This window comes from Panthera tigris, chromosome C1 (genome assembly GCF_018350195.1).
Source record: "Panthera tigris isolate Pti1 chromosome C1, P.tigris_Pti1_mat1.1, whole genome shotgun sequence".
Lineage (NCBI taxonomy): Eukaryota > Metazoa > Chordata > Mammalia > Carnivora > Felidae > Panthera > Panthera tigris.
The window spans coordinates 5,389,915-5,417,267 of record NC_056667.1 but is presented as its reverse complement, the minus strand read 5'-3'; the positions used below and the strand labels follow the sequence as shown (position 1 = coordinate 5,417,267).

Sequence of the window (27,353 nt, the reverse complement as noted above, 5' to 3'; positions counted from 1 at the left end):
CATGGGTTTTTTTTTTTTTTCCCCCTAGTCATTCTGTAGTTTTAGCTTTTATTTCAGGTCCATGAGGGTTTTGAGCAAGGACCTGACATGATCACACTTGTGTGTCAGAGGCACCCCTGTGCTGTGTGGATGCCGGTGGGGCAGAGTGGGAGTGCAAGGCAACAGTCAGACGCGGGGAATATTGATCAGCGAGGGTTTCAGGTTTGTGCTCTATCCCTCCTTGATGGAGAATATTGTAATTTAAGGCTGCTTTGGGCCCAAATGTTTGCTGTGCGTTTTAACTTATCTTCACTAAAGAACTGATTTTAAGTTTCAATCTGGACGTTGTCATTCTTTGGGCATGGAAGCCCCCAACACAAGACAGTTCATCTATCATTCTTGAGAGGTTACAAAAAGGGAGAGCAACATATTCCAGGTCACGCCTGAATCATGCCTGCTGGGACTCATCAACCCATGTCTTCACCTTGGCCACTTCAACCCCGGTGCTACCCTTCCTTGAATTTATGATTTATTGCTCAGTTACTCTTTTGGCCAGATTTATAAACCTAACTGTTCTGTCTTTATATAATGCCTACTTTGTACACTAGGCAATGACAGCAAATTTATTGTCTATGAGTTGTTAACCTTGAAAAATTACATCAATGCAAAGTGATTGCCTTTTAGCCTCCATAGCCAATAAATTTAATTTTTTGGAGGGGGGTGATATGAGTCATAGGATCATATATATAATCGCCGATCACAGAATGAGGAGCAAGTTGAAAGTTCTGAGCAACAGAAGCCAAGAAGGAAGACTTCTGTCTCTTGCCAAGCATGCACAAGCTGGTTTCTTGTCTGCTTTTCATAGGATGCTTACAACCTCTCTTCTCTCTGCCCGTCCCTGACTCCAGGGAAGAGGCTCTGAAGCTCTCAGGTAAGATGGATTTGTCCCCTTTATGTTAGTCATGGAAGAGTCTTTGAGGGTCTCATATGCAAAGTTGGAGATAAGGACGGGAATTCTTTCTTGAAGGAGTCTTGCTAAATTAAGTCTTAGCTATGGATAGAATACTAGAGGATCCTTACGGCACATTGTAGGTTTTTTACTTTCTTTCTAAAACATAGGGGTCGAAGGGGTGGCTTTGCTTAATTCATGTCACTTCTGTAACCCAAAAATGTTGTTTTGGTTGTTTTTTTTTTCCAATTTTAAAAACTGTACTACATTGAAAACATCATTACTCTTAGTTTCTATTTTAAACGAACTGGTTGGATGTAGAATTTGGTTGTTCCAATTGTAGATTAAAACTATTTTATATTAAGTTAAAAAGTAATCACCTGACATGTGTTATATGAAGCAAAAATATTTATTAGAAAATACAAAAATGACAATCCAGAGCTCGGGATGACACCGATTTCCAGGTACAATCAAATCCTTTTATGTTCCATTCAGATCGAGTGTAAGTCGAATTTTTTTAAAAAATCAGTCAAGCAGATACTTATTTTGCTATTTCCTCTTAATTTAGTTTCAGAAATGAAAAGGCTGATGCTTGGTTATTAGTTTCCACTAAAACTTTAACTGGATTTTATCTTGCCTTTCATTTGGGGTACTTTTAGACTTAAAATTTTAAGTGCAGAGGAAAACCCTTCTGGACCATTGATTTTATAATTTCTTGTCTCTAAGGTTTCTCCCAAGAGGCTTTTTGACAATCAGCAAAAGCCTTGTTGGTCAGTCATCTGTGTCCATGAGCTGGCACAGCCCGTGACCTCCTGTCAGTCACATCGATGGTCAAAAACAGGCATTGAGAGGCACCTGGGAGGCTTAGTTGGTTGAGTGTCTGACTCTTGATTTCGGCTCAGGTCTTGATCTCAGGGTCGTGGGATCAGGCCCCGTGTTGGGCTCTGTGCTGAGTGTGGAGCCTGCCTAGAGATTCTCTCTCTCCTTCCGCCCCTCTGCCCTGTTCACGTTCTAAAAAAAAAAATTTTAAAATAAAAATAAAAAACAGGCGTTGACTTTACTGAATCTCTGCTATTTAAAAAGAACATTGGAAAGCAAGCACAGGATGAAATCAAGATTGACTATTCAGAGAGTTCTGTCCCCTTCAAAAATGTACTCTGTATTAAGATTTTTTAAAATCATACATTTAAAAAATGTATTATGATTTTTTAAAAACAAACTTAACATTTATTTTTGAGAGACAGAGAGAGACACAGCATGGGGAGGGGCAGAGACAGAGAGGGAAACACAGTATCTGACAGAGGCTCCAGGCTCTGAGCTGTCCGCACAGAGCCCAATGCGGGGCTCTAACCCACGAAACGTGAGATCATGACCTGAGTCAAAGTCAGACGCTTAACCGACTGAGCCATCCAGGAGCCCCTATTCTGATTTTTTAAAATGTAGGTCAGTGTAGCATCGTATTCAAATTCTAAACAGGTGGCAGCCTGCCTTCAAGTTCTTGCTTAAACTTTTCTAATGTATTTGTTTTGACATAAATGAGCCTTCATTACACACACAGTTACACGTGGTCAAATTTTATAGATTTTCATGAATAATCTTCAGAAATGCTGTGAATGTGCTCAGATGCCGTCATGATGGTTTCAGTGCGTTGTCTTCCAGTCAAGGTTGTAGCTGAGCATCTGCAAGCGGCCAGCAGGCGGGTATTCCAGGACTCCCGGAGCCTCTGATCTCAGAGTGCGGCTGCCGGCCAAGAGAGCCTTCTGGGAGCCAAGTGCCCGCTTAGTACGCCTCCCACCTTCCACGCTCATTCCACACGCCGTGCACACACATTCCTACGCATCTTATACACACATACCACACCTCTTACATGCCATTAAACTGACATTTCACATTAAAAATGTTATTACTATCAAAGTATTTAAAGAGTATTTTAAGGTTCTTTCTTATTATTATATTCAATAATAATAATAATTCAATAATTGCGGCAATAGGCAGTAGATAAATAGGAACAAAAAAGAACTACTTTTTCAAGTGGAAACTCTTTTTTAACAAATTCTTCAAATTAAAAATTTTTTTCTTCATGTTTATTTTTAAGATAGAGCACAAGTGGGGGGGGGTGGCAGAGAGAGGGAGACACAGAATCCAAAGCAGGCTCCAGGCTCTGAGCTGTCAGCACAATGCCCAACGCAGGGCTTGATCCCATGAACTGCAAGATCATGACCTGAGCCCAAGTCAGATGCTTAACCAACTGAGCCACCCTGGCACCCCGGTGGAAATGTTAATTGGTCCTGTGGCTCAGCTCCACTCAACTATTCAAGGCAGCCGAGCGGCTTGGCAAAATCACACAAGGCAGAAGACAGTCAGAATTAGATCCACTCCTCTTGACTGTCTGGCCTGCCAGCTTGCGAATCGGATCACAGCATTTCCACCTCTTTGTTAAAACACCACTGACAAATCACGAACTTAGCATTTGGGGAATTTCTAGTGTTCTCTCTCTGACCTCGAGCCCCCAAAAGACAACAGGGAACAGAAATAATTGACGAACCAAGCTACTAACCTCTTCTATTACTCTGTGTAGCACCTGATGGAGACGCAAGATCAACCTTGGATGAACTGGAAAGAGTGTCCCTCCTGCAAATGCTGGAGACGTTAGGGGCAGAGAGAGGCGACAGTCTTAGGAAAGCAGGTAAAATAATTCATGCGTGTACAGACTGTCTGATTTTATTGCTACTGAATTACTCTCTATTCTCATCCACTATGTGAGGTAAAAACCTGTTTTGGAATAGAAAGATGTTCTATAAAACATGCTAATAAACTGCCCAACACTCTCCGCTTCTGGTGTAAAGACTCCTCTGCAATTTGGTGTTTTCTCTTTCTCACCAACTCCTTGCAAGCATCATGCTCTCCTTGGTACCTCAGCATATCTACATTTTTTTTTCTGTACACATTTATTTTGGAGAGGAAGGAGGGTGTTATCCATTCCCAATAAGTGCAATTTTATTTTTTTTTAATTTTTTTAATGTTAATTTATTTTTGAGACAGAGAGAGACAGAGCATGAGCAGGGGAGGGGCAGATAGAGAGGGAGACACAGAATCTGAACCAGGCTCCAGGCTCTGAGCTGTCAGCACAGAGCCCAACGTGGGGCTCAAACTCACAGACCGTGAGATCATGACCTGAGCCGAAGTCGGATGCTTAACTGACTGAGCCACCCAGGCGCCCCTATTTATTTTTTTAAAAATGTTTGTTTGTTCATTTATTTAATGTTTATTTTTTAGACAGAGAGAGAGCATGAATGGGGAGCGTCAGAGAGAGAGGGAGACACAGAATCCTAAGCAGGCTCCAGGCTCTGAGCTGTCAGCGCAGAGCCCGACGCGGGGCTCGAACTCACGGACCGAGACATCATGACCTGAGCCGAAGTCGGACGCTCAACCGACTGAGCCACCCAGGCGCCCCTAAAATGTTTATTTATTTTAAGAGAGAGAGAGAGAGAGAGCGAGAGAGCGCGCGCATGTGCACGCAAGGGAGGGACAGAGCGAAGGGGAGGAAAAAGAGAATCCTAAGCAGACTCCGTGCTGTCAGCGCAGAGCCTGATGTGGGGCCCAATAAATGCAAATTTAAATTCTGGGTTTCTACTTGTTAAAATCTTATGCAAATTACTTAATCTTCTGGTACCTCAGTTTCATCACCAGTAAACAGGATTCATACAAATATCCACCTCATGGGGCTCTTGTGAAGTCAATGAGAAAATGCAAGTGAAATGCTCACCGCAATCACACGCAGTTATCGACAAAATGTTAGCTCTTACTAGTTTCTCCAACTGGATTCCACTGAGCAATGACACCAAGGCTCAAAACATTTTGGAAACAAAATGGAGCCTTTAATAGACACTGTTTAATAGAAGTTCATTCATGTAAAATGTTTTGAGTGGACTACTGGGGAGAACACAGCGCCCTCTGTGAACTCCATCAGAGACAAGCACAAGGGTACTTGCCCAGCAGCCTTCAGGTAAATATTGCTGCAGAGTGAAAACAGGGAGATCAGAAACTAGGCACGACTCAGTAATACTCTATTTTGTGTGTTTTAAATAAGACAAGCATTAAATAGAAACCACAGATCTGATGATGAATGGTTTTCAAACACTGTTTTCCAGGTCTCGGTACTGGCACTGCTAACCCGCGAGGAGGTATGAGACAGGTAAGTGACCATATTTAGGAGAGCTGGGTGAGGCATTTTACACCTTGACTTTAGAGGATCCTACATTCTTGAACTGGGTAGCGTTCGGGGTAGAAATCACGCCTTCAAGTAACTGGCCAATCAGTGTTATCTTGGAGCATGTTTTTTCTAAGTTTTGATGTGTATAAAATGTGCCTAACAGACCTTATTCAGTGCTCAACTTTAACCAAGCTCTCCCCAAACATTTGACCAGAGACCGTTTTTGTTGTTGTTGTTGTTTTGTTTTGTTTTTTGGCTTAGTGCCCAGTAACATCCTTATAAAAATACACTGGAAACACTCGATCCTGGAGATGGTGTTCACCACCTGAGGTCCCAACAGGGATGAACCCCCCCAGAAGGGGCTGGTGTAGCTTCTGCATGTGACTAAAAGTTATCATTCAGATGTTTATGAGTGGAAGGATTATGGTTAAAGACTCTAAAATCACAAAGGTAATTAGGAGGATTTGCTCATGAAATTCTACAATAAAAACAAACCGAAGGGTCCATGCTTAAATAGGTAAATTTCAGGGGAAATACAAGCCCTATTTTACACACAAGATGGTAACTGTACAGAACATGTTACTGACATTATTTAAACAGAAAGAGGTCAGTGAGGGCTTAGGAAACTTCATGGCCATCAGAGGGCTACACAGACTTGGTGGACCCCTGGCTGGGCACAGGGAGCCCTTCCAGAGCCATACTCTGGGTTCATACTGCAATTACAATGGCAAACGATTTTCAAAGGTCCTATGTCTTAACTACAGTTCCTTTTTCTTACAGCGATCTTAATTCATTGATAACCTATGTTTTTTGTTTTTGTGTATTGTTTTAGTTTCAAGCTTTCTTTGGACAAGATCCTAACATTTTCCTGAGTCATCTTTTGGCCAGAATCAGGAAGCAATATAAGAAACGTGGATCTCCCTCTGAATGCTTCTGGAAATACTGTGTCTGAAGTAAAATGAACATCTATTAGTCAACTCAGAAACAACCACCTCAGAAAGTTAAAAATAAAAATGTCTGACTTGAAAACAGCATAGAAAAAAACTAAGCGAACTACACCCCATTCATGACTATTTGGAAAAATAAATCCTCTATGTTTTGCAAATGCCATGAGTGGTCATTTTATTTATAAACAGGCCCTGAACATTTATAATTTTTCTTTCCATCGATTTATTTTTAAAAAATATTTATTCATTTTTGAGACAGAGAGTGTGCATGAATAGTGGAGGGGCAGAGAAAGAAGGAGAGAGAGAGAAAGCAGGCTCCACACTGTCAGCCCAGAGTCCAACATGGGGCTCGATCCCACAAACTGTAAGATCATAACTGGAGTCGAAATCAAGAGTTAGACGCTTAGCCAACTAAGCCACCCCAGCACCCCTTCGTGAATTTATAAAGAACTCTCTGAAAATTGAAAAGTAAAGCTAATAAAATTAACAGAAGCAAATACTAAGCAGAAAAGTCACAAAAATGCAATTTAGTTGAAACAGTTAAACTACAACTCACTTAAACATTACCTTTCCTGCGTGTCCCCTCAACCCTTAAAAATGACGACATACGGTATCATCACTTAAAAAAATCAGCATCTTGTCGTGGAAAAGTCTCTACAGTGAAGGATGTGTAGATGCGGGCTGGGAGCGGTCTGAATTCTCCTCAGTTTCTGATGGGGTGGGTTCACGTGCTCAAATCCCCTGTCCCTGAGCTTTAAACTCCTAACAGAGACACATGCTTGCTCTCGGTTCCTGTGAGCTGCAGATGTGCAGAGCTCGCTGACTCGGGGATCGTCTCCTATACAGGGAAGGAGGCTGAGGCGGGTTTAGGATCACAGAATGGAAGGAAGAGCCCGTTTGTTAATTTTTAAAACCCGCTAATGTGTGTGTGCACACACCAACTTACACTCTGTGAATGCGTGTGTACAAAGGTTTACTGACACAGTGCAAAAAAAGTCTCCAGTTCTGCATGTACAGTTTATGTTTTTCCTTAAAAAAGATACCTGATTGAAATATTAATAACCATTAAAAACAAGTAAATTCACACAATTAATTGTAAGTTCACCTGAAACAAAATTTCAATTTGGATTAAATTTACCTTGTGAGTTATAACGAAGTTTTTACTTAATTGCAAAATGACTCCATTCCCACAGCATTGTGTTTTTCAAAAATCTTGACCTCATATCCAAGAAAATAATCACCTTCTGGGTAACATTTATGTAGACATCGAAGCCTATAGTACAGACACGGGTTACCAATTTCTGTAGTTATTCATACAAAAAGTTAATAAACCCGAACAATGAAGTATATATAAAGGTTGGTAGAGCCCCCCTGGGGGGCAGCAGTGTCACTGCTGAGCGTGCCCTCTCCCCTCCAGCAGTGCGAGCTTCGCGGTACAATCTCTGAATACGCCAACTAGTCTACGTGTCAACATATGAAAATTATAAACTCAGCGCTACTACAGATCTGCCTACAACAAGCACCGGTTTCATACCAAATCTGGCATAATATTTGTGCTATAAGATGTGTCCGAAGGTAAAGAAATCAGCAAACGCAGGTAAAACGAACATCCAGACAAAGGCGCTTCCATTATTAGAGAACGTAAGGTTTCAAACGGGCTGCATGAAGCAGAGTGGCCCCTGAGAGCCACACATCAGTTTTGATTTGTACAAATTAAAACTTTATCCCTACAGAAGGTCGCAACGACTACACTGATGGACGGTACCCAGGCTGGTTAGTTTTTCTAAAGTTGATTTTTCACCAAGGGTAAAAATGCCACACAACTTGACCAAGATGACGAGGACTTCAGAAATCACTGAATGATCAGGATGGAGTAGAAAATGACAGTTCCATATTTGCATGGAACTGCTTAGCATCTGAAAATGCTTCTGACACCTTAAGATGGACTCACCCTCCAGAAAACTCTACTTTAGAAAGGACACCTGAGCTACGGGAATTGAGAATCAGGGCTCCGCAGTCCTCACGGATGAAGAGGTCGAGTCTCCTAATTATTATCAGTTATATGTACTTTACAAAAGGTATCAAACTTGGAGGGAGGAAGAGAGTTTGCTTGAAACAAAGCAACACAACACGAAAGATCAGTCAGTCTGTTATCTAAAAGATAGAAGGTCCTGCTCCTTTGCTTCTACTCCTTTCTGATCTGTGTGGGTGTGAACCGCATGAGTCCCTCCAAGTCTGGGCAGGAATCACGGATTTCTCTCGAGAACAGGGACTTAGCAAGTAAACAACCCACTCACTTCTTCACAAACACCATCAGGGCCGGAGTAGGAAGCACTGATCTGCGGCCACGCCGCACCCCCGTGAGGACCACGGAGCTCCCGCGAACCGCGGCTGTCACCGGGAAGCCACCACGGCACTTACAGACCTCTGGCAAAGACGGACAGACCTCTTGTGTGTAAGTTGGTTGGAAAGAAAGAGTTAAGTGTTAGTTTTGGTGAGACAACGTTCAAACACATAGGCATAAAGGAAGAGTATTATTTCTTACGTGACTTCTGAAACTCTTTACAATCGTTATTTTAAAAACCAGAACCTTAAAAAGGAGAATGCCACTGGTTGAGTGAAGAGCTCTTTTTGTTTTAATGTTACACATGCAAAAGCTAACTTAACCCCAAGGAATAAGCTCATTGTAAGTAGACTGGTTTTTAAGATAAGACTTTGGGAATTTCAGTGGAAGGTGGAAAATTAAAAGGAAAGGCATCTATAGGAATAAAGCTCAGAATCCAAACCTAAAAGCCAGCTATTCCCAGTGTACCGATGGGCGGTATTTTCTAACACTGGTAAATACTGAAGTGACTTGGCCTCGTGAGGAAGCGGAACGTCTCCTCTTAATCTCGGGGGGAAGCACCAAGTTGTGCGCAGGCCGCATGAAAGTACGCAACTTACGGAAACCATTCCGAACAGTATACGGCCTGCAGGTGGGACGTCCTACGTCCTCCCACAGGAAAATGATCCACGTAACAACAGAACGAAATAAACGAGGCTACGTTCGGGGCTACTTCTAGCCATACTTCTAACTACCATCCATTTTGGGTGACACCCGAAGTCAAGTGTCGCTGTGCACGCACCTCTCTAGAGGCCATCCAATCTGCTCAGAGGACGGCCAACCAGAAAGAGAAGCTGACTGACAGCTTTAATACACCAGGAACACAGGAATGAAAGACGGTATATACAACGTCTATTTCAGAAAAATGATGCCTGTTAAAAAGTCCAGAAGGGAAAACCTTCACATTCACTGATAGCTTCATGGCCATGTAGGAGTCAGGGGTTAAAGAGACACACCAAGAGGTCTGCTTGTCCGGCAGGTGCCATCTCTGTGGCCACTCAACTGCCGTTTGCTGCTGGAGCTTGACCACGGGACTCTGCGGCATCACCAAGGGAATCTTTGCTTTCGCAGGTGATACAGCCCTCCAAGAGAGAACAAGAGCAGGCAAGAGGACATGATGTCGTCTGGAAAGTCTTACAATTAGTAAAATGCTGGCCAAGCACCCTACATCTCATTCTCCAATTTATTCAATTCATGCCTAAGAATCGTCTGTATTACAGGTCGTTCCTTATTATTAAAAGGTAAATGACAATTGTTTACCTACTTTTGCTTATTTTGAAGCTCATTCGTATACTCGTACAAAAGCACACAAATAGTATTTTAGTTTTTAAAGTTTATTTGAGAGAGAGGGAGAGAGAGCGCATGCACACATGAGCAGGGGAGGGGCAGAGAGAAAGAGAAAGAGAAAGAGGGAGACAGAGAGAGAGATAAAATCTCAAGCAGGCTTCCACACTGTCAACGCAGAGCCCAACACGGGGCTCGGACCCACAAATTGTCTTACGAACGAAGACACGTGGAGTGCCCAGCTCAGCTCCTGCTGTTGGCACTACTGTATCTAACCTTCCTTACTTTGTGGGCACTCATTCCTTTCTTTAAAAACGGGCGGGGGGCAGGTTCCAGCACTTGTTTACCTCAGAAGCCCTAATACCACAGTGTTTTGAGTGCTTAGCTTTCTCCTCTTATCATAGTTTTTAAATTAAGTTTTTCTGGTGTTTATTTATTTTGAGAGAGAAAGAGAGAAAATGAATGCGTGGAGGAGGGGCAGAGAGAGAGAGAGAGAGAGAGAGAGAGAGAGAGAGAGAGAAAATCCCAAGTAGGATCCATGCTATTAGTGCAGAGCCCTTTAAAAAAAAATTTTTTTTTTATCTTACCATAATTTTTAACTTCACACATTATCACCTCCTGCATCTCAACACTTGTGGGAATACAGAGCTCATTACTGGTACAACTGTCACAATCGTTCCACGGAGCCACCATCAGGACCACGAGCAAATCAAAACTCCACTGTCTAGGCCGCTCACATATGATCTCACTGAGAAGATCTTGCAACAACAAAAGAGCACCTGGGGCTCACGGAAATTCCTGCCAGGTATGAAGACTACCTCTGGTGTGAATCTTACACCTTGAGTTTTAACCCTGTTCAAACACACCTGCATATGTGAAATGCATGTCCCTTGGTCCTCTCCTCCCTTGTCAATCATATATCAAAGCAGGTGTCCCAGAACATTCCAACTGGTAAAAACACTTGCAGTCAAAGAGACCTGTATTCAAAATCAGAGGGACTGTCCAGCCATATATAAAGTGTCCAACATCTGTATACATGACTGTGTTGTTTGTTGGTAAAGCAGGGATAGTAAAGCTACTGCAAAAGTAGCTGTGACGGTTGTAATTTTTGGTGGGATTGTGCAATGAGTATTAAGTGCCTCGAGCACTGCCTGGCACAGAAAAACATCCAGGAATGACAGCTGTTGTCACTGTGCTTACCTGGATGTCTATTTCTCGAGGGACAGTCTGACTCTGAATCCAAGAGTGCACCTTGGCCAGCTCCTCCCTCTGCGCGTGTGAAAACTGGGGTTGCCGCGGCCGCGTGCCCGCCAGCCTCTCCAGGTCCCCTTTCAGCACGGTCTCTTTCACCCTGTGGACAGACAAGCGACCTCAGTCCTGAATAAGGCACAGGGTTCTCGTGTGATCCATGAACAGCTCTGTTTGGGTCTGTGATATACTTTCTATCTCTTGCTAATATACAACGTGCCCATTAAACAAAGAACTGAATCAGCTCTTTGTCAAGCTGGTGAAGTGAGAGCTCTTTCTCTTGGAGAAAGCATCTGTACCAGCACCTGAATGGGGCAGACGCAAGACACAGCTTTCCCTCAGCAACTCTCTTCTCTCAGAATGCGAAAAATTCAGCGTCTAAAGAGAAAAGTTCTTGTATGTGTGTGCCACCTGGGGAAGCGGTGCTGTCTTTGTTTTCTGGTCTCATGATGCACACGTTGGTGCGGTGTGGATCTGAGTGTGCACGGCATTGCCACTACAGCCACTGTTCCGGGATCATTCATCATTTAACTTCAAACGAATGAATGTGAAAACACATTTCTGTAGGAACATCTATAAAAACAGAAGTTAAAAATCACTTTGTATTAAACAATACACTTAAAAAACCATAAAAGTTTCTTTAAAAAACCCCATTTAAAAGGGGGGTCCTTAAGGGCACCTGGGTGGCTCAGTCGGTTAAGCGTCCGACTGTTGGCTCTGGTTCAGGTCACAATCTCACAGATCGTGAGACTGAGTTCCTGTAAGCGCAGAGCCTGCTTGGGATTCTCTGTGCCCCTCTCTCTGCCCCTCCCCTGCTCACGCTCTGTCTCTCTCTCTCTCTCTAAATAAACTTTAAATAAAAGTGGGTCTTTTAAAGTGCTTTCTTACCTCTCAGGTACCTGATATGTCATTAGAATGTACTCAGATGTCTGTTTTATCATTCTCCACATGGACTCTTCAGCAAAATTGGGAAATGTTTCTTTCTTCTGTACATCCTGAGACTGCTGTCCCTGTGAGGTGATTTCAGAAGAATAATCACCACTGGTGGAGTATATACCGTGGTCACTGCTTCCTATCGAACATCAACAACAATTATAGATTAGGAGACACTGTTAGGGGCAGATTTGCCAAACTCATTCTTCCCACTGTGGCAACCAGCTGACAGTCTTCGCCATCACCCAGCAGTGGTCCCAGGTGACCCCCTTGGTTCCTCCGCCTTCCCTAGATGTCCCTCTCACTCCTCCTGAGCTGTCCACGCTCAAGGCCACACCTCACTCCTTCTCATCACCTGGAGATGCTCCAGGTCAGCTCCAAAATCACTAACATCTCAGCTTTGCTTGCTCGTCTGCTTGTTCAAGTGCGCCAACTACAAAGTGCCCCGACCCTTCAGCCCACAGTCCATCATTCAGTCACACTCTTTACAACACCTGAGATTTCTTTTTCCCTCTCGTTTTTCACACTATCAAAATGTCAATTCTCATAAAGCCGACAGTCAGTTCTGTTCTTATGTAAACCCAAGTAACCAAAGATAGGGATAAAGTCATTTATCATTGGGTACACAGATCCATTATCACCAAAAGGATCATACAAAGCTGGGTAATCCTGCTACAGTCTCTGGCCAGCCCATCCTGGCAATGACTGTTCTCCACGTCTCTGTTCCCTGACTCTCACCTATTGAAAACGTCATTACTGACACTAAACACAAGCTTACTCATATCTGCACTCTCTCCTCACCTCCTCCTGTTACAACAGAGAGGTATCCACCCATCCCAAGGCCCATTCCTTTATGGCTGCTATGGAGCCTTGCAAATCATTCCTTTCCTAACTCGCCTCGACTCTTCTAGATCCTTCTCGTCAACTTTGAAACAAAAACCCAGAAGACCCCCCAAAAAACAAAAACAAAGCAAACAAAAGTACCTCCCTAATTTTTTAAAGAGTAAGTACATGGGCGAAGATGGTGGAGAAGTGGGAGGACCGGGATTTTCCTCATCCCTCAAAACAACTGTATTGAGGTCAGAGCACTTGGAACACCCAGGAAATCGAGCTGCAGAGTGGCAGAAGGGTCTCCACAGTTGGAGGGGGACAGTTTGGCAGGACTGAGGTGTGTGTATGTGAATCAGGGGAGACAAAATGGCATAGGCACACAGGGGAGGGAATCCCTTCTGTGCAGAGATAAAAGGGAGAGAAAGGGGAGTTGTAAAAGTCAGCCTCAAGTTACTACAAGAAGAAAAAGTCTCTGGATCACGGACTGGGGAACGAGAAATACGGAGAGTGCCGATTTCTGTTTTGCAAACAGTCTTAGGCGCTGAAACTCGGAGGTTTGGAAGTATGTGACTTTCTCTGGAGCAAAGCTGGAGCAAAGCTGGGAGCCATGGACCATGCTCCCAGGAGGTAGGAAGCCGGCCAGAGTGCAGAGTGCGGTGTAGCGATCTCAGGGGCACACTGGGAGAGAATGGTCCCCTTCCTGGAATACTTGGAGAAAAGGGATTATTGCCTCCCCAAGGACAAAAGACCCTGAAGGTACCAGCCAAAGGCCTTTTATCAGCGGGGCGGAGTGGCGCTATTCCAGAACAGGGTCTGGGCAGTGCAGGATCCGTGAAGACACTGGAAGGCCTAGAAGGCACAGGAGACTGTGGAGCAGGACAAGCCTGCTGCCCACGCTACTCTGTGAGGGCCGCTTGAATAGCATGGTTTGAGACACCTGGTCCGGGGAGCAGAGACTAGGGTGTTGCCATTTTTCTCCCCATCATCAACAGGGTGGGGGTTCAGGAAGCAGCACAGTGGCCCCCAGTGGAAGTGGGACCTGCTTACACCAAAACCCACCCCTCCATGACTGATAACTGCTTATCTACAGGAGTGGGACTCTGAGCAAACCAGACGGCCCCTCCCCCAAACCAGCACAGCCGCTGGTCCCAGGCACCAACAGGCAACTGTTTTTTTTTCTTTTCTTTCTACCCTCTTCTTTTTTTCTTTTGGAATTGGGCTCATAGTTTCTGATTTGTATATATATGTGTATGTATGTGTGTGTGTGTGTGTGTGTGTGTGTATACACACACACACACACACACACACACATATGTTTGATTAGGCATTTTCATTCTATTCTTTTTATACCTTTTCTGTTTCTTCTTCTTTATCTTCCTTTCTCTTTCTCTGGATTTAGCCTTATGGTTTTTGATTCTCTGGTCTTCTTTCATTTTTCTCTTTTTATGGGACCAGGCTTCCCCACCCCCCTTTCCTTTTTTTTTCCCCAGGGTCACTTCAGTAAACAAATCAAAGCACACCTGGTTGAAGGTCCAAACACTCCACCACTACGAGCAAGAAGGAGCTCTGCAGAGGGCTGACCAGTGGGACACAGCGGCCAAAACACAAGAACAGCATGCACACAGCAGACACCAGAAATACTTCCTGAAGTGCAAGGCCCTGGACAGTGCATGACCCCTTTTTACTATAGTAGTTCTTGCAGATGCAGGACCTATAACAAGCTTTTAAAACACGCAAAAGACAGAAACTTAGCCAAAATGACAAAATGGAGGAATTATCCCCAAAAGAAAGTTTAGGAAGAAATCACAGCCAGATAATTGCTCACAACAGGTACAAACAGTATGTCTGAAGAAGAATTTAGAGTAACAGTCATAAGACTAATAGCTGGGCTTGAGAAAAGCGCGTAAGACACCAGAGAATCTCTTGCTGCAGAGATCAAAGACCTAAGAACTAGTCACAATGAATTAAAAAATGCTATAACTCAGATACAAAATAAACCAGATACAGTGACAGCAAGGATGGAAGAAGCAGAGGAGAGAATAGCTGAAATAGAAGATAAAATTATGATTATGTAAAATGATAAAGTGGAAAAAAAGAGGGAAAGGAAATTACTAGACCACGAGGGGAGAACGAGAGACCTAAGTGATTCAATGAAACAAAATAATATCCGTACCATAGGAGTTCCAGGAGAAGAAGACAGAAAGGGGCAGAGGACTTACTTGAACAAATTATAGCTGAGAACTTCCCTAATCTGGGGAAGGAAACAGGCATCCAAGTCCAAGAGGCACAGAGATCTCCCTTCTAAATCAACAAAAACAGGTCAACACCATCACGTATTATAGCAAAACCGGCAAAATACAAAGATAAAGATAGAGTTCTGAAAGCAGCTAGGGACAAAAGGTCCTTAACCTACAAGGGTAGACACGTAAGGTTAGTAGCAGACCTGAAACTTGGCAGGCCAGAAGGGAGTGGCAGGAAATATTCAATGTGATGAATAGGAAAAATACGCAGCCAAGAATACTTTATCCAGTAATGCTGTCATTCAGAATAGAAGGAGAGATAAAGACTTTCCCAAACAAAAACTAAAGGAGTTTGTAACCACTAAACCAGCCCTGCAAGAGATCCTAAGTGGGACTCTGTGAGTGGAAAGCAGCAAAAACTACAAAGGACCAGAGACATCACAACAAACATGAAATCTACAGATAACACAATGGCACATTTTAAATTCGTATCTTTCAATAATCACTCTGAATATAAATGGGCTAAATGCCCCAATCAAAAGACATAGGGTATCAGAATGGATAAAAAAACAAGATCCATCTATATGCTGCCTACAAGAGACTCATTTTAGACCAGATGCTACCTGCAGACTGTAAGTGAGGGGATGGAGAACCATCTATCATGCTAATGGACATCAAAAGAAAGCCGGAGTAGCCACACTTATATATAAGACAAATTAGATTTTAAAACAAATACTGAAACAAGAGATGAAGAAGAGCATTATATCATAATTAAGGGGTCTATCCATCAAGAGCCAACACTTATAAATACTGATGCCCCCAACATGAAAGCACCCAAATATATAAATCAATTCATCACAAACATAAGCAAACTTACTGATAATTATACCATAACTGTAGTAGTCTTTAATAAAATACTCCACTTACAGCATGGACAGATCATCCAAGGAGAAAATCAATAAGGAAACAACATTTCAGAATGACACGCTGGACCAGATGGACTTAACAGATATATTCAGAACATTTCATCCTAAAGCAGCAGAATACACATTCTTCTCGGGTGCACATGGAACATTCTCCAAAACAGATCACATTTTGGGTCACAAAACAGTACTCAGCAGGTACAAAAAGACTGATACACCATGCATATTTTCAGATCACAACACTACGAAACTTGAAACCAACTCCAAGAAAAAATGTGGAAAGCCCCCAAATACATGGAGGTTAAAGAACATCCTACGAAAGAATGAATGGGTTAACTAGGAAATCAAAGAAAAAATTTAAAAATATATGGAAGCAAATGAAAATGAAAGCACAACAGTCCAAACCCTTTGGGATGCAGCAAAGGCAGTCCTAAGGGGAAAATACACTGCAATTCAGGCCTATCTCAAGAAGCGAGAAAGTTCCCAAATACACAACCATACCTTACACCTAAAGGAGCTGGAAAAGCAGCAGCAAATAAAGCCCAAAGCCAGCAGAAGGGAAATAATAAAGATGCGAACAGAAATAAACAATATAGAATTAAAAAAAAAAAAACAACCCAGAACAGATCAATGAAACTAAGAGCTGGTTTTTTGAAAGAATAAACAAATTAATAACCCCCTAGCCAGACTTCCCAAAAAGAAAAGAGGACCCAAATAGATAAAATAAAAAACCAAAGAGGAGAGATCATAACTAACACCACAAAAATACAAACAATTATAAGAGAATACTATGAGAAATAACATTCCAACAAACTGGACAATCTGAAAGAAATGGACAAATTCCTAGACACTCACAGACTACCAAAACTCAAATGGAAGAAACAGAAAATTTGAACAGACTCATAACCAGCAAAAAAATTGAATGGGTTATCAAAAATCTCCCAAAAAAATAAGAGTCCTGGGCCAATGGCTTCCCAGGGGAATTCTACCAGACATTTAAAGCAACGTTAATACCTATTCTTCTCAAACAGTTCCAAAAAATAGAAATGGAAGGAAAGCTTCCAAATTCATTCTATGAAGCCAGCGTTACCTTGATTCAAAACCAGACAAAGACCCCACTAAGAAGGAGAATTACTGGCCAATATCCCTAATGAACACGGATGCCGAAATTCTCAACAAAACACAAGCAAACTGAATTCAACAGTACCTTAAAAGAATTACCCATCACGATCAAGTGGGATTCATTCCTTGGCTGCAGGGCTGGTTCAATATTCACAAATCAATCAACATTATATACCACATTAGTAGAAGGAAGGATAAGAACCATATGATCCTGTCAATAGATGCAGAAAAAGCATCTGACAAAATACAGCATACTTTTTTGATAAAAACCCTCAAGAAAGTTGGGACAGATGGAACATGCCTTAACATCATAAAAGCCATACATGAAAGGCCCACAGCTAATATCATCCTCAATGGGGAAAAACTGAGAGCTCTCCCACTATGATCAGAATGCCACAGGGACGTCCATTCTCACCACTGTTATTCAACATAGGGTTTGAAGTCCTAGCCTCAGCAATCAGACAACAAAATGAGATAAAAGGCATCCAAATTGGCAAAGAAGTCAAACGCTCACTCTTTGCAGATTACATGATACTCTACATGGAAAACCGGAAAGACTCCACCAAAAAAACTGCTAAAGCAGATCCGTGAATTCAGCAAAGTTGCAGGATATAAAATCAATGTACAGAAGTCAATTACATTTCTATACCCCAATAATGAAGCAACAGAAAAAGATATCAAGGAATCGATCCCACTTAAAATTGCACCAAAACCCACAAAATACCTAGGAATAAACCCAACCAAAGAGGTAAAAGATCTCTACACTGAAAACTATAGAAAGCTTATGGAAGAAACTGAAGAAGACACAAAGAAATGGAAAAATATTCCATGCTCATGGATTAGAAAAACAAATATTTTTACAATGTTGATACTACCCAAATCAATCTACACATTCAATGCAATCCCTATCTAAACAACACCAGCATTCTTCACAGAGCTAGAACAAACAATCCTAAAATTTGTATGGAACCACAAAAGACCCCCAACAGCCAAAGTAATGTTGAAGAAGAAAACCAAAGCGGGAGGCATCACAATCCCAGACTTCAACCTGTATTACAAGCTGTAATCATCAAGACAGTATGGTACTGGCACAAAAACAGACACACAGATCAATGGAAAGAATAGAAAACCCAGAAATGGACCCACAAATATATGGCCAACTAATCTTTGACAAAGCAGGAAAGAGTATCCAATGGAAAAAATACAGTCTCTTTAGCAAATGGTGCTGGGAGAACTGGACAGCAGCATCCAGAATGAACCTGGACCACTTTCTAATACCATTCACAAAAATAAATTCAAAATGGATAAAAGATCTAAATGTGAGACAGGAAACCATCAAAATCTTACAGAGGAAAACACAAAGCAACCTCTTTGACCTCGGCTACAACAACTTATTAAGTAGACATGTCTCCAGGGCAAAGGAAGTGAAAGCAAAAAATGAACTATTACGACTTCATCAAGATAAAAGCTTCTGCACAGCAAAAGAAACAACAAAACTAAAAGGCAACCGACGGAATGGGAGAAGATATTTGCAAATGACGTATCGGATAAAGGGCTAGTATCCAAAATCAATAAGGAACTTACCAAACTAACATCCAAAAAGCAAATAACGCAGTGAAGAAATGGGCAGAAGACATGAATAGACACGTTCCATAGAAGACAACCAGCTGGCAAACAGATACATGAAAAGATGTTCAATGTCACTCATCATCAGGGAAATACAAATCAAGACCACAATGAAATACTACCTCACACCGGTCAGAATGGCTAAAAATAACAACTCAGGAAACAATAGATGTTGGTGAGGACGTGGAGAAAAGGGAACACTTTTGCACTGTCGGTGGGAATGCAAACTGGTGCAGCCACTCTGGAAAACAGTATGGAGGTTCCTCAAAAAATTAAAAATAGAACTACCCTACGACCCAGCAATTGCACTACTAGGAATTTATCCGAAGGATACAGGAGTGCTGATTTGAAGGGGCATATGTACCCTGATGTTTACAGTAGCACTATCAACAATAGCCAAATTACGAAAAGAGCCCAAATGTCCACTGACTGATGAATGGATAAAGAAGACGTGGTATATATACAATGGAACACCACGCAGTGATGGAAAAGAATGAAATCTTGCCATTTGCAACAACGTGGATGGAACTAGAGCGTATTATGCTAAGCGAAACAAGTCATAAAGAGAAAGATATCATATGATTTCACTCATATACAGAATTTGAGAAACTCAACTGATGAACACAGGGGAAGGGAAAATAAGATAAAAACAGGGAGGCAAACCATAAGAGACTCTTAAATACAGAGAACAAACTGAGGGTTGCTGGAGGGGAGGTGGTGGGGGGATGGGCTAAATGGGTGCTGGGCATTAAGGAGGGCACTTGTTGGGATGAGCATTGGGTGTCATATGTAAGAGATGAATCACTGGGTTCTACTCCTGAAGCCAAGATTACACTATATGTTAACTAACTTGAATATTAAAAAAAAAAAAAAAGTTAAACAATGCATGTTAGTCATGTTACTTCTCACTGTCTTGTCTGTAGTCAAAATTATGATCTATAATTCCATTTTGTCACCCAAACTCCATATATTTTTCTAAGTGTTATCAGCACATATTAATAAATAATTTTGATGAGGGAAAAAAAGTACTTAGGAATAAACTTAACCGAAGGGATAAAAGACCTATACTCCAAAAACTGTAGGACACTGATGAAAAAAACTGAAGACACAAACAAATGGAAAGATATTTAGTGCTCATCAATGGGAAGAATTAATCATTAAAATGTCCATACTACCCAAAGCAATCTAAAGATTCAATGTAATACCTAGCAAAATACCAAAAGTATTTTTCACAGGAGTGGAACAAATAATCCTAAAATTTGTATGAACTACAAAAGACTCTGAATACCCAAAGCAAATTGGAAAATGAAGAACAAAGCTGGAGGTATCATAATCCCAGATTTTAATATATACTACAAGGCTACAGTAATCCAAATGGTATGGTACTGGTACAAAAACCAACACATAGATCAATGGAACAGAATAGAGTCCAGAAAGAAATCCATGCGCGTATAGTCAATTAATCTATGATGAAGAATGTAAAAGGAGGAAAAGACAGGATCCTCAATAAATGGGATTAGAAAAATTGGACAGCAACATGCAAAAGGATGAAAAACTGGACCACTTTCTGATGCCACTAAAATAAACTCAAAATGGATTAAAGACCTAAATATGAGATGTGAATTCATAAAACTTCTAGAAGAAAAGGTAGTCATCTTTTTTGACATTGGCCTTAACAACATATTTAAGGATATGTCCACTCAAGCAAGAGAAACAAAAGCAAAAGCAAACTACCGGGACTACACCAAAATAAAAAGTTTGTGTACAATAATGGAAGCCATCAAAAAAAGAAAAGGCAGGGGTGCCTGGATGACTCAATCGGTTAAGTGTCCAACTTGATTTCGGCGCAGGTCATGATCCTGCAGTTTGTGAGATGGAGCCCTATGTCAGGCTTTACACTGACAGCGCGGAGCCCGCTTGGGATTCTCTCTTTCAAAAATAAACGTTAAAAAAAATAAAAGACAAATTACTGAACGTGAGAAAATATTTGCAAAGGATGTATCTGATAAAGGACTAGTACACAAAATACATACAGAACTCATACAACTCAACACCAAAAAAACCAATCTGATGAAAAAAATGGGCAGAGCACCTGAACAGACATTTTTCCACGGAAGACACAGAGATGACCAACAGACACATGAGAACATGCTCAACATCACTCATCATCAGGGAAATTAAAATCATAACCACAATGAGATACCACCTAACACCTGTCAGAATGGCTAAAATCAATGACACAAGAAACAACAGGTATTGGCGAGGATGTGGAGAAAAGGGAATCCTTGTGCGCTGTTGGTGGAAACGTAAACTAGTGCAACCACTGTGAAAAAAAATGTGCACCTCCCTAAAAAAAATTAAAAACAAAATTCCACGTGATCCAATAATTCTACTACTGGATATTTATACAAAGAAAACAAAAATACAAATATGAAAAGATATATGCATCCCTGTGGTTACAGCACAATTATTTACAATAGCCAAAACATGGAAGTAACCTGTGTCCATAAATGGATGGATGGATGGATGAAGAAAATGTGGTATGTATATATACATATACAAATATATATACACACATACATATATTCACATATACATGTATATATGTGCGTGTATACACACACACACACACACACACACACACACACAATGGACTATTACTCAGCCATAAAAAGGAATGAAATCTCACCATTTGTGATAGCATGGCTGGAGTTAGAGTGCATGCTAAGTGAAACAGTGAAAGACAAACACCGTATGATTTCATACATATGTGGAATTTAAGAAACAAAACAAATGAACAAAGGGGAGAAAAAAGAGAGAAAGACAAACCAAGAAACAGACCCTAACTCTAGAGAACTAATGGTTACCAGAGCAGAGGAGGATAGGAGGATAGGGGAAATAGGGGGTGGGGATCAAAGAGTACACTTATGATGAGTACTGAACGATGTACAGAATTGCTGAATCACCGTATTGTACAGAAAACAAATCTAAAACTGTCTGTTAACTACACTAGAACTAAGATAAAAAACCTAAAAAAAAGATGTGATACACACACACACCGGACTACTTAAAAAAGAATGAGACCTTGTCATTTGCAACAACATGGATGAACCTAGAGGGTATTCTGTTAAGTGAAATACGTCAGACAGAAGAAGACAAATACCATATGATTTTGCTTACAAGGAGAATCTAAAAAACAAAAGAACAAATGAACCAGAAACAGACTCATAAATATGAAGAACATGCTGATGGTTGGTTGCCAGAGGGGAGGGGATGGGTTTAGGCAAAATGGGTGAAGGGCTTAAGAGGTACAAACTTCCAGGTATAGACAAATAAGTTAATGGAGATGAAAAGCACCACACAGGGAATACAATCAATAATACTGTCATAATATACGGTGAGAGATGGTAACTACACCTCATGGTGAGCAGCACATAATGTATAGAATTGCTGAATCACTATGTTGTACACTGGAAACTAATATAACGTATATCAATAATAGTTTAATAATACAAATAAATAAAGCTAATCATTCATTTACCGCATGACCTAGCAATTTCATTCCTATGTATTTACCAAAGAGAAATGAAAACATATGTGAACAAAGACTCACACTCAATGTTCATAGCAGCATTATTCATAATGCAACTGAATAACCATCAACTGGTGAACGGATGCCCACACAATTTAATTGTACTTGGTAATAGGAAGGAACACCAGTAAGGATCAATCTCAGTAGCACTGGCTTACCTGAAAGAATCCCTACACAAAAGACTGTATACTGGATGATTCAATTCACATAAAATTATAAAAAGTCAGAACTACAGTGACAGAGAACAGATCAGCGGTTGCCAGGAGCTGGAATATCAGGGCAGAGACTGACTATAAAGGGTCACAGAAGAACTTTTCCAGGCGATGGAAATGCTCTGTACGGTCACTGTGGTGCCGGTTACACAAATGCATACATTTGTCAGAACCGGTGAATTCTATTGTATGTAAACGCACCCCAATAAACCTTATAAACAAAGACAAATTACTCCCGCACCAGGGCCCAAACCAGATGGCCCATTACACAGTGATCTCCTGGCAACAGAGTTTGGAGAATTCATCATTTTGATCCACTACCTGATGCTACAGAACCTGTTCTGGAAGGAGACTCCTCGTGAAGTAATGCCGTGTAACTGTGCTTATTCCCGCTGTTGCCTACGACACGCTGCAGAAGGGAAGGCCACAAGAAGAGATTTTTAACATCTCAGGCATCGTATTACAAAATAACTGGCAGATCTTGAAGTTCACACGTTACACAGAATTAAGCACATACATAACCGGCAAGCAAACAGTTCAGCCTGTCCCAACACTGTGGTCAAAGTCCCTTTGCACGGAACATGACATATACGGCTGGGTTTGCACCTGCTGCACGGGAGGTGCCATACAGTCGTACGCTTTAATTCTGCTGTTTTGTCATCCCGGATGTCCCGACCGTTTTGCCAGTTCTTAGCACTATTCCCAAAACGAGTATTACAGTGAATGAAACAAAGTTGCAGCTACCCTGAGCTTATATTGCATGGGAAGAAGGACTACATAAATATTACTTCGCTTAATCCTCAGAATAAGCTATGAAGGTTCCGTCTCTTCATTTTTCAAGTCAGGAACAAAGGCAAAGGAAGGCTGACTGACTTGGTTCAACGAACCGGCTGATCAAGTGACAGAGCGTCTGACTCCGCGTCTTATTCCACAGCCTGGCTCTGCTCACTAGGATACACTGCCTTGCATGAGATTCTAGCAAGTGCACTAATATCAGGCTTTCCAAATTGAGCATATTTTCTCTATCTGGATCATCATATTTTGAGCATTTATCCAACAATGGTATCATATCTTGAAGGGAAGACCAAAGAAAATTGTAAATATTGACACTTGTCTTGATTCCTACACCTAAGTATAGGAACATCAGATTCCAAAGCTTAGCCAGATAAATATATCTGAGAATGGCTTTTTAGGTAAAGAGATAAACAGTTAAGGGAAAATGACCCACACAATTTTTGGTTTTGAAAACGATGTGTGTAAGTATCCAACAAAAACTGCCTACTCTAGTGATAAGTCAATGACAAACAGCGGCCCCTCCCTTCTCCATACACACCTCACCTCGGTCCCTCAACCACGCCTGCAAGGGGACACTCACTCAGTTCGGGTCTTGTCAGTATGGTTTACTCCCAACTTACCAGAACACAACCCCAGTTGTAAAGAAGAAAATACATTTTGTAGGCAATGACTATGTCAAATTAAATGACTGGATATCACATTTTAAAGGTGGGGGAGGGGCGCCTGGGTGGCTCAGTCAGTTGAGCATCTGACGTCGGCTCGCATCATGATCTCGAGGTTCGTGGGTTAAAGCCCCGCATCGGGCTCTGTCTGACAGCTCGGAGCCTGGAGCCTGCTTTGGATTCTGTGTACCCACCTCTCTGTGCCTCCCTCACTCATGCTCTGTCTCGCTCTGTCTCTCAAAAATAAACAGATGTTAAAAAAAAAAAAAATTTAAAGGCGGGGAGCCCAGTTCACATAGAAAATGTGAAAGACAGCACTTTGGGAAATACTACCAAGTATCTAAGGAACCAGGACTCAGCAGGCTCCTTAGTTCTTGCTTGTTACATGGAGTCAGGGGGATACAGTGCAAATCACAGCGCACAGTCTCAGCCACAGCTATGATGCTGATTACCTGCTCGGCCTTCAGCGTCGGGCCCCGGTGCGAGTGCCTTAATTTTAATAAGAGGACGCTCATTTATGTTCTCACTCACATGCTAGAAGTTAGTGTCACTTACATCCTCGGCTTCTGGGCAAATGCCCCTTCTCATCTGATCTGAAGATTCGCGGGATCTGAGCGTGTCTTCCTGCAGTAAGTTGAGCCACAGTGGTGAGCTGCTCCTCGAGGTAGTGAGTGCGTGCTCTTCACGCGGCGTCTCCCATTTCCCCTCAGCTCACCTTCGGCTGAGGACCGACCACAGGGGTTCCAGGCTGGCAGCCACTGCTGATGCTGAGGGTGGAATTTCGCAAGAGTCCGGTGCTCCCAAGAACGGATATGGGGGGAAGGATGGTGACAAAAGGGGACAGACAGGGGGTTCGTGCAGGAAAATGGTCATCAAAGTATCTAAGTAGAGAGGAGGGGGGGGCAGGAAAAGACTGCAAGCAGTTGGGCAAACGTGGCTCAGACAGACATTCGAACGGAGCCACTGCTGCCACGGGGCAGGGCCGGGACGGGGGAAGGAGCCGGGCACGACAGGACGGAGGCCCACGGAGAGGAGGCGAGGGAGGGGCCCCAGGGCCGTGTGTCCTGGACGTCCCCTCGCAAGTGGGGACAGAAGGCGTCCTTAGTACCACTGCTGCCCGGCAGCTGTGGCAGCTTCTTCCCCTTGTGCTTCCCCTTCTTGCCGCCGGCCGCGCTGCTCTGCTTGGAAGCGGAGCCTCCTGAAAGGATGAAGGGGGCGCATATTATGGAAACTAGACCCAAAAAAGAGAAGAACGCCATTCATTCACAGGTAACTGTAAGCAGATGAAGAAGACACGACACCTGCCAACAGGAACCGCGTCCACTACCACGGCTACTAAAAAGACGAGCAAGAGCCCAGATAAAAGCTGCTGCTAGAAAATAAACTTACTTCAGAATCTCTCAATCACTTTCTTATCAAATCAGCTTCTCAGATCCAGCATCTAAGAAATCGTTATCCCAAACAAACTGTCGGCAGGAATTTCGTTCAGCATCTCTCCCATCTGTTTCTTAAAAACAACCCCCAATTCTTCACTTCCTCTCTCCCAGTACTTACACATATTTATGGAATTGATAAACGAGGCACGGTTTTTAAAACGTAACTACCTTGAACGTACAAATGTTTAGCTTTGCTTCTGCTTTCTTGCGGAAGACAGGCTCTGTAGGGCGATGACAGGAGCTTTTCTCGGAATTTATCAACATAATTCTGTTCCTCCTTCTGTGCGTGGGCTGACAGCATGGCTTTTGTGAGCCCTACTTGTTGAAATTCTTCTGAGGTACACGGACCTGGGTGTGAGCACGGGGTCCAGGCCTCACACGCTGGGACAGCATCCTCTGCCAGAGTCGCTTCTGCTGAGGTGGAAGGGGACAGATTTAATTTTAATTGCTATCAATCGTTTGCATTTATTTTATTTTCACTAATCTAATTGCTTTTCAATAAATTTTTACAATCGTTACTACAATGGCTGGAACATAAGAAACTTCATCAACCTAGCAAATAAGTTGTTTTATTTTTTTCTACCTTTCTTTAAACTCTTTGTACACTCGCATATACATTTTGCAGAGTTGTAACACTCAATGTGCATATACACATTTACTAATATCTTCTTATTGTAAGTATTTTATCTTCTTAAATTCTTCAGATATGTTTTATCTTTGAATTAATTTTAAAAATCTGTAGTATAGGGGCGCCTGGGTGGCGCAGTCGGTTAAGCGCCCGACTTCAGCCAGGTCACGATCTCGCGGTCCGTGAGTTCGAGCCCCGCGTCAGGCTCTGGGCTGATGGCTCGGAGCCTGCAGCCTGTTTCCGATTCTGTGTCTCCCTCTCTCTCTGCCCCTCCCCTGTTCATGCTCTGTCTCTCTCTGTCCCAAAAATAAATAAAAAACGTTGAAAAAAAAATAAAAATAAAAATCTGTAGTATATTCATGTGGTTCAAAAATCAAGAAGCATTAAACAGGTAGTTAGTAAATTCTCCCCATTCCTGTCTACTATATATCTAGTTCTCATTTATTTCCCCCACAGAAACTCCATTTCTTTTATTGCCTTCTATATCAGTCCAGATTCTTTATGCACCTATAAATAAGCATGAATACAGATTCATATTCCCCACCCCGATTTTTACTCAAAAGGCATATAATATGTACACTCTCTACAGTTTTTTTCACTTAACAACATCCCCTCCCCACCTTTTTTTTTTTTTTTTTTTTTGAGAGAGAGAGAATGTGTACACACAGGGGAAAGGCAGAGGCAGAGGGAGAGAAAGAACCCCAAGCAGGCTCCATGCCTCCACAGAGCCCGATGCACGGCTTGAAATCATGACCGTAAGATCATGGCCTGAGCTGAAATCAAGAGTCGGACACTTAACTGACTGAGCCACCCAGGTGCCCCAGGAGCATCCCTTTTACCAGCACGAAAACAGCCATTGTACATTTTCTACATATCACAGTCTTCCATTTTATGTGTATACCACAACTTATTGTAGTAAACACCTGTAGACAGACTTGGAGTTGTCTTTTTAGATTTAAAATTGATAGTACTGGGGCACCCGGCTGGCTCAGGCAGAGGAGCGTGTGACTCTTGATCTTGGAGTTATGAGTTCGAGCCCCACGAGCACTGGAAGAGGCAACCACATGGGTAAATAGTTGAAGAGATAACCAGTACCTACACGTGAGCAACAGCAGCGTGGGGTGGGATTTATAACATATGTGGAAGTAAGACATATGGCAACAGACAAAGGCCAGAAGGGGGAAGCTGAAGTACACTATTCTTGGATTTTTATGCTATACCTGAAGTGATACAGTATTTCCAGAAGTTAGACAGTGAACAATTGAACATGTATACCCTAAGTCCCTAAGCAGCCATGAAAGTGAAGCTCACTCCAAACATAAACATACCTGGGTTAAAAGCAAAAAGGCA

The 27,353-nt window shown here is 42.1% G+C and overlaps 2 protein-coding genes across 2 annotated transcripts in view; one reads left to right on the top strand and one right to left on the bottom strand.

The window, feature by feature from the left end:
* Nucleotides 1-810: 810 nt before the first annotated feature.
* UTS2 (urotensin 2) lies at nucleotides 811-6,242 on the top strand. Its single transcript, XM_042995641.1, has 4 exons — nucleotides 811-910; nucleotides 3,507-3,614; nucleotides 5,080-5,123; nucleotides 5,974-6,242. The coding sequence occupies exons 1-4, from the start codon at nucleotides 811-813 to the stop codon at nucleotides 6,091-6,093; spliced, it is 372 nt and encodes a 123-aa protein (XP_042851575.1). The 3' UTR covers nucleotides 6,094-6,242.
* Nucleotides 6,243-10,331: 4,089 nt separating this feature from the next.
* The window catches only part of PER3 (period circadian regulator 3), a 56,595-nt gene continuing 39,573 nt past the window's right edge, over nucleotides 10,332-27,353 (bottom strand). The window contains 7 exon segments of the mRNA XM_042997368.1: nucleotides 10,332-10,732; nucleotides 10,956-11,106; nucleotides 11,892-12,075; nucleotides 22,804-22,891; nucleotides 24,495-24,866; nucleotides 24,899-25,137; nucleotides 25,544-25,789. Of these exon segments, the coding sequence (XP_042853302.1) occupies nucleotides 10,676-10,732; nucleotides 10,956-11,106; nucleotides 11,892-12,075; nucleotides 22,804-22,891; nucleotides 24,495-24,866; nucleotides 24,899-25,137; nucleotides 25,544-25,789 (1,337 nt within the window). The 3' untranslated portion in view covers nucleotides 10,332-10,675.

Bases quoted from the DNA above. Each gene is read 5' to 3' on its own strand.
- UTS2 (XM_042995641.1), top strand. From the start codon at position 811: ATGCACAAGCTGGTTTCTTGTCTGCTTTTCATAGGATGCTTACAACCT. The intron at 911-3,506 runs GTAAGATGGATT...TACTCTGTGTAG, and splicing joins AGAGGCTCTGAAGCTCTCAG to CACCTGATGGAGACGCAAGA. The intron at 5,124-5,973 runs GTAAGTGACCAT...GTATTGTTTTAG, and splicing joins CGCGAGGAGGTATGAGACAG to TTTCAAGCTTTCTTTGGACA.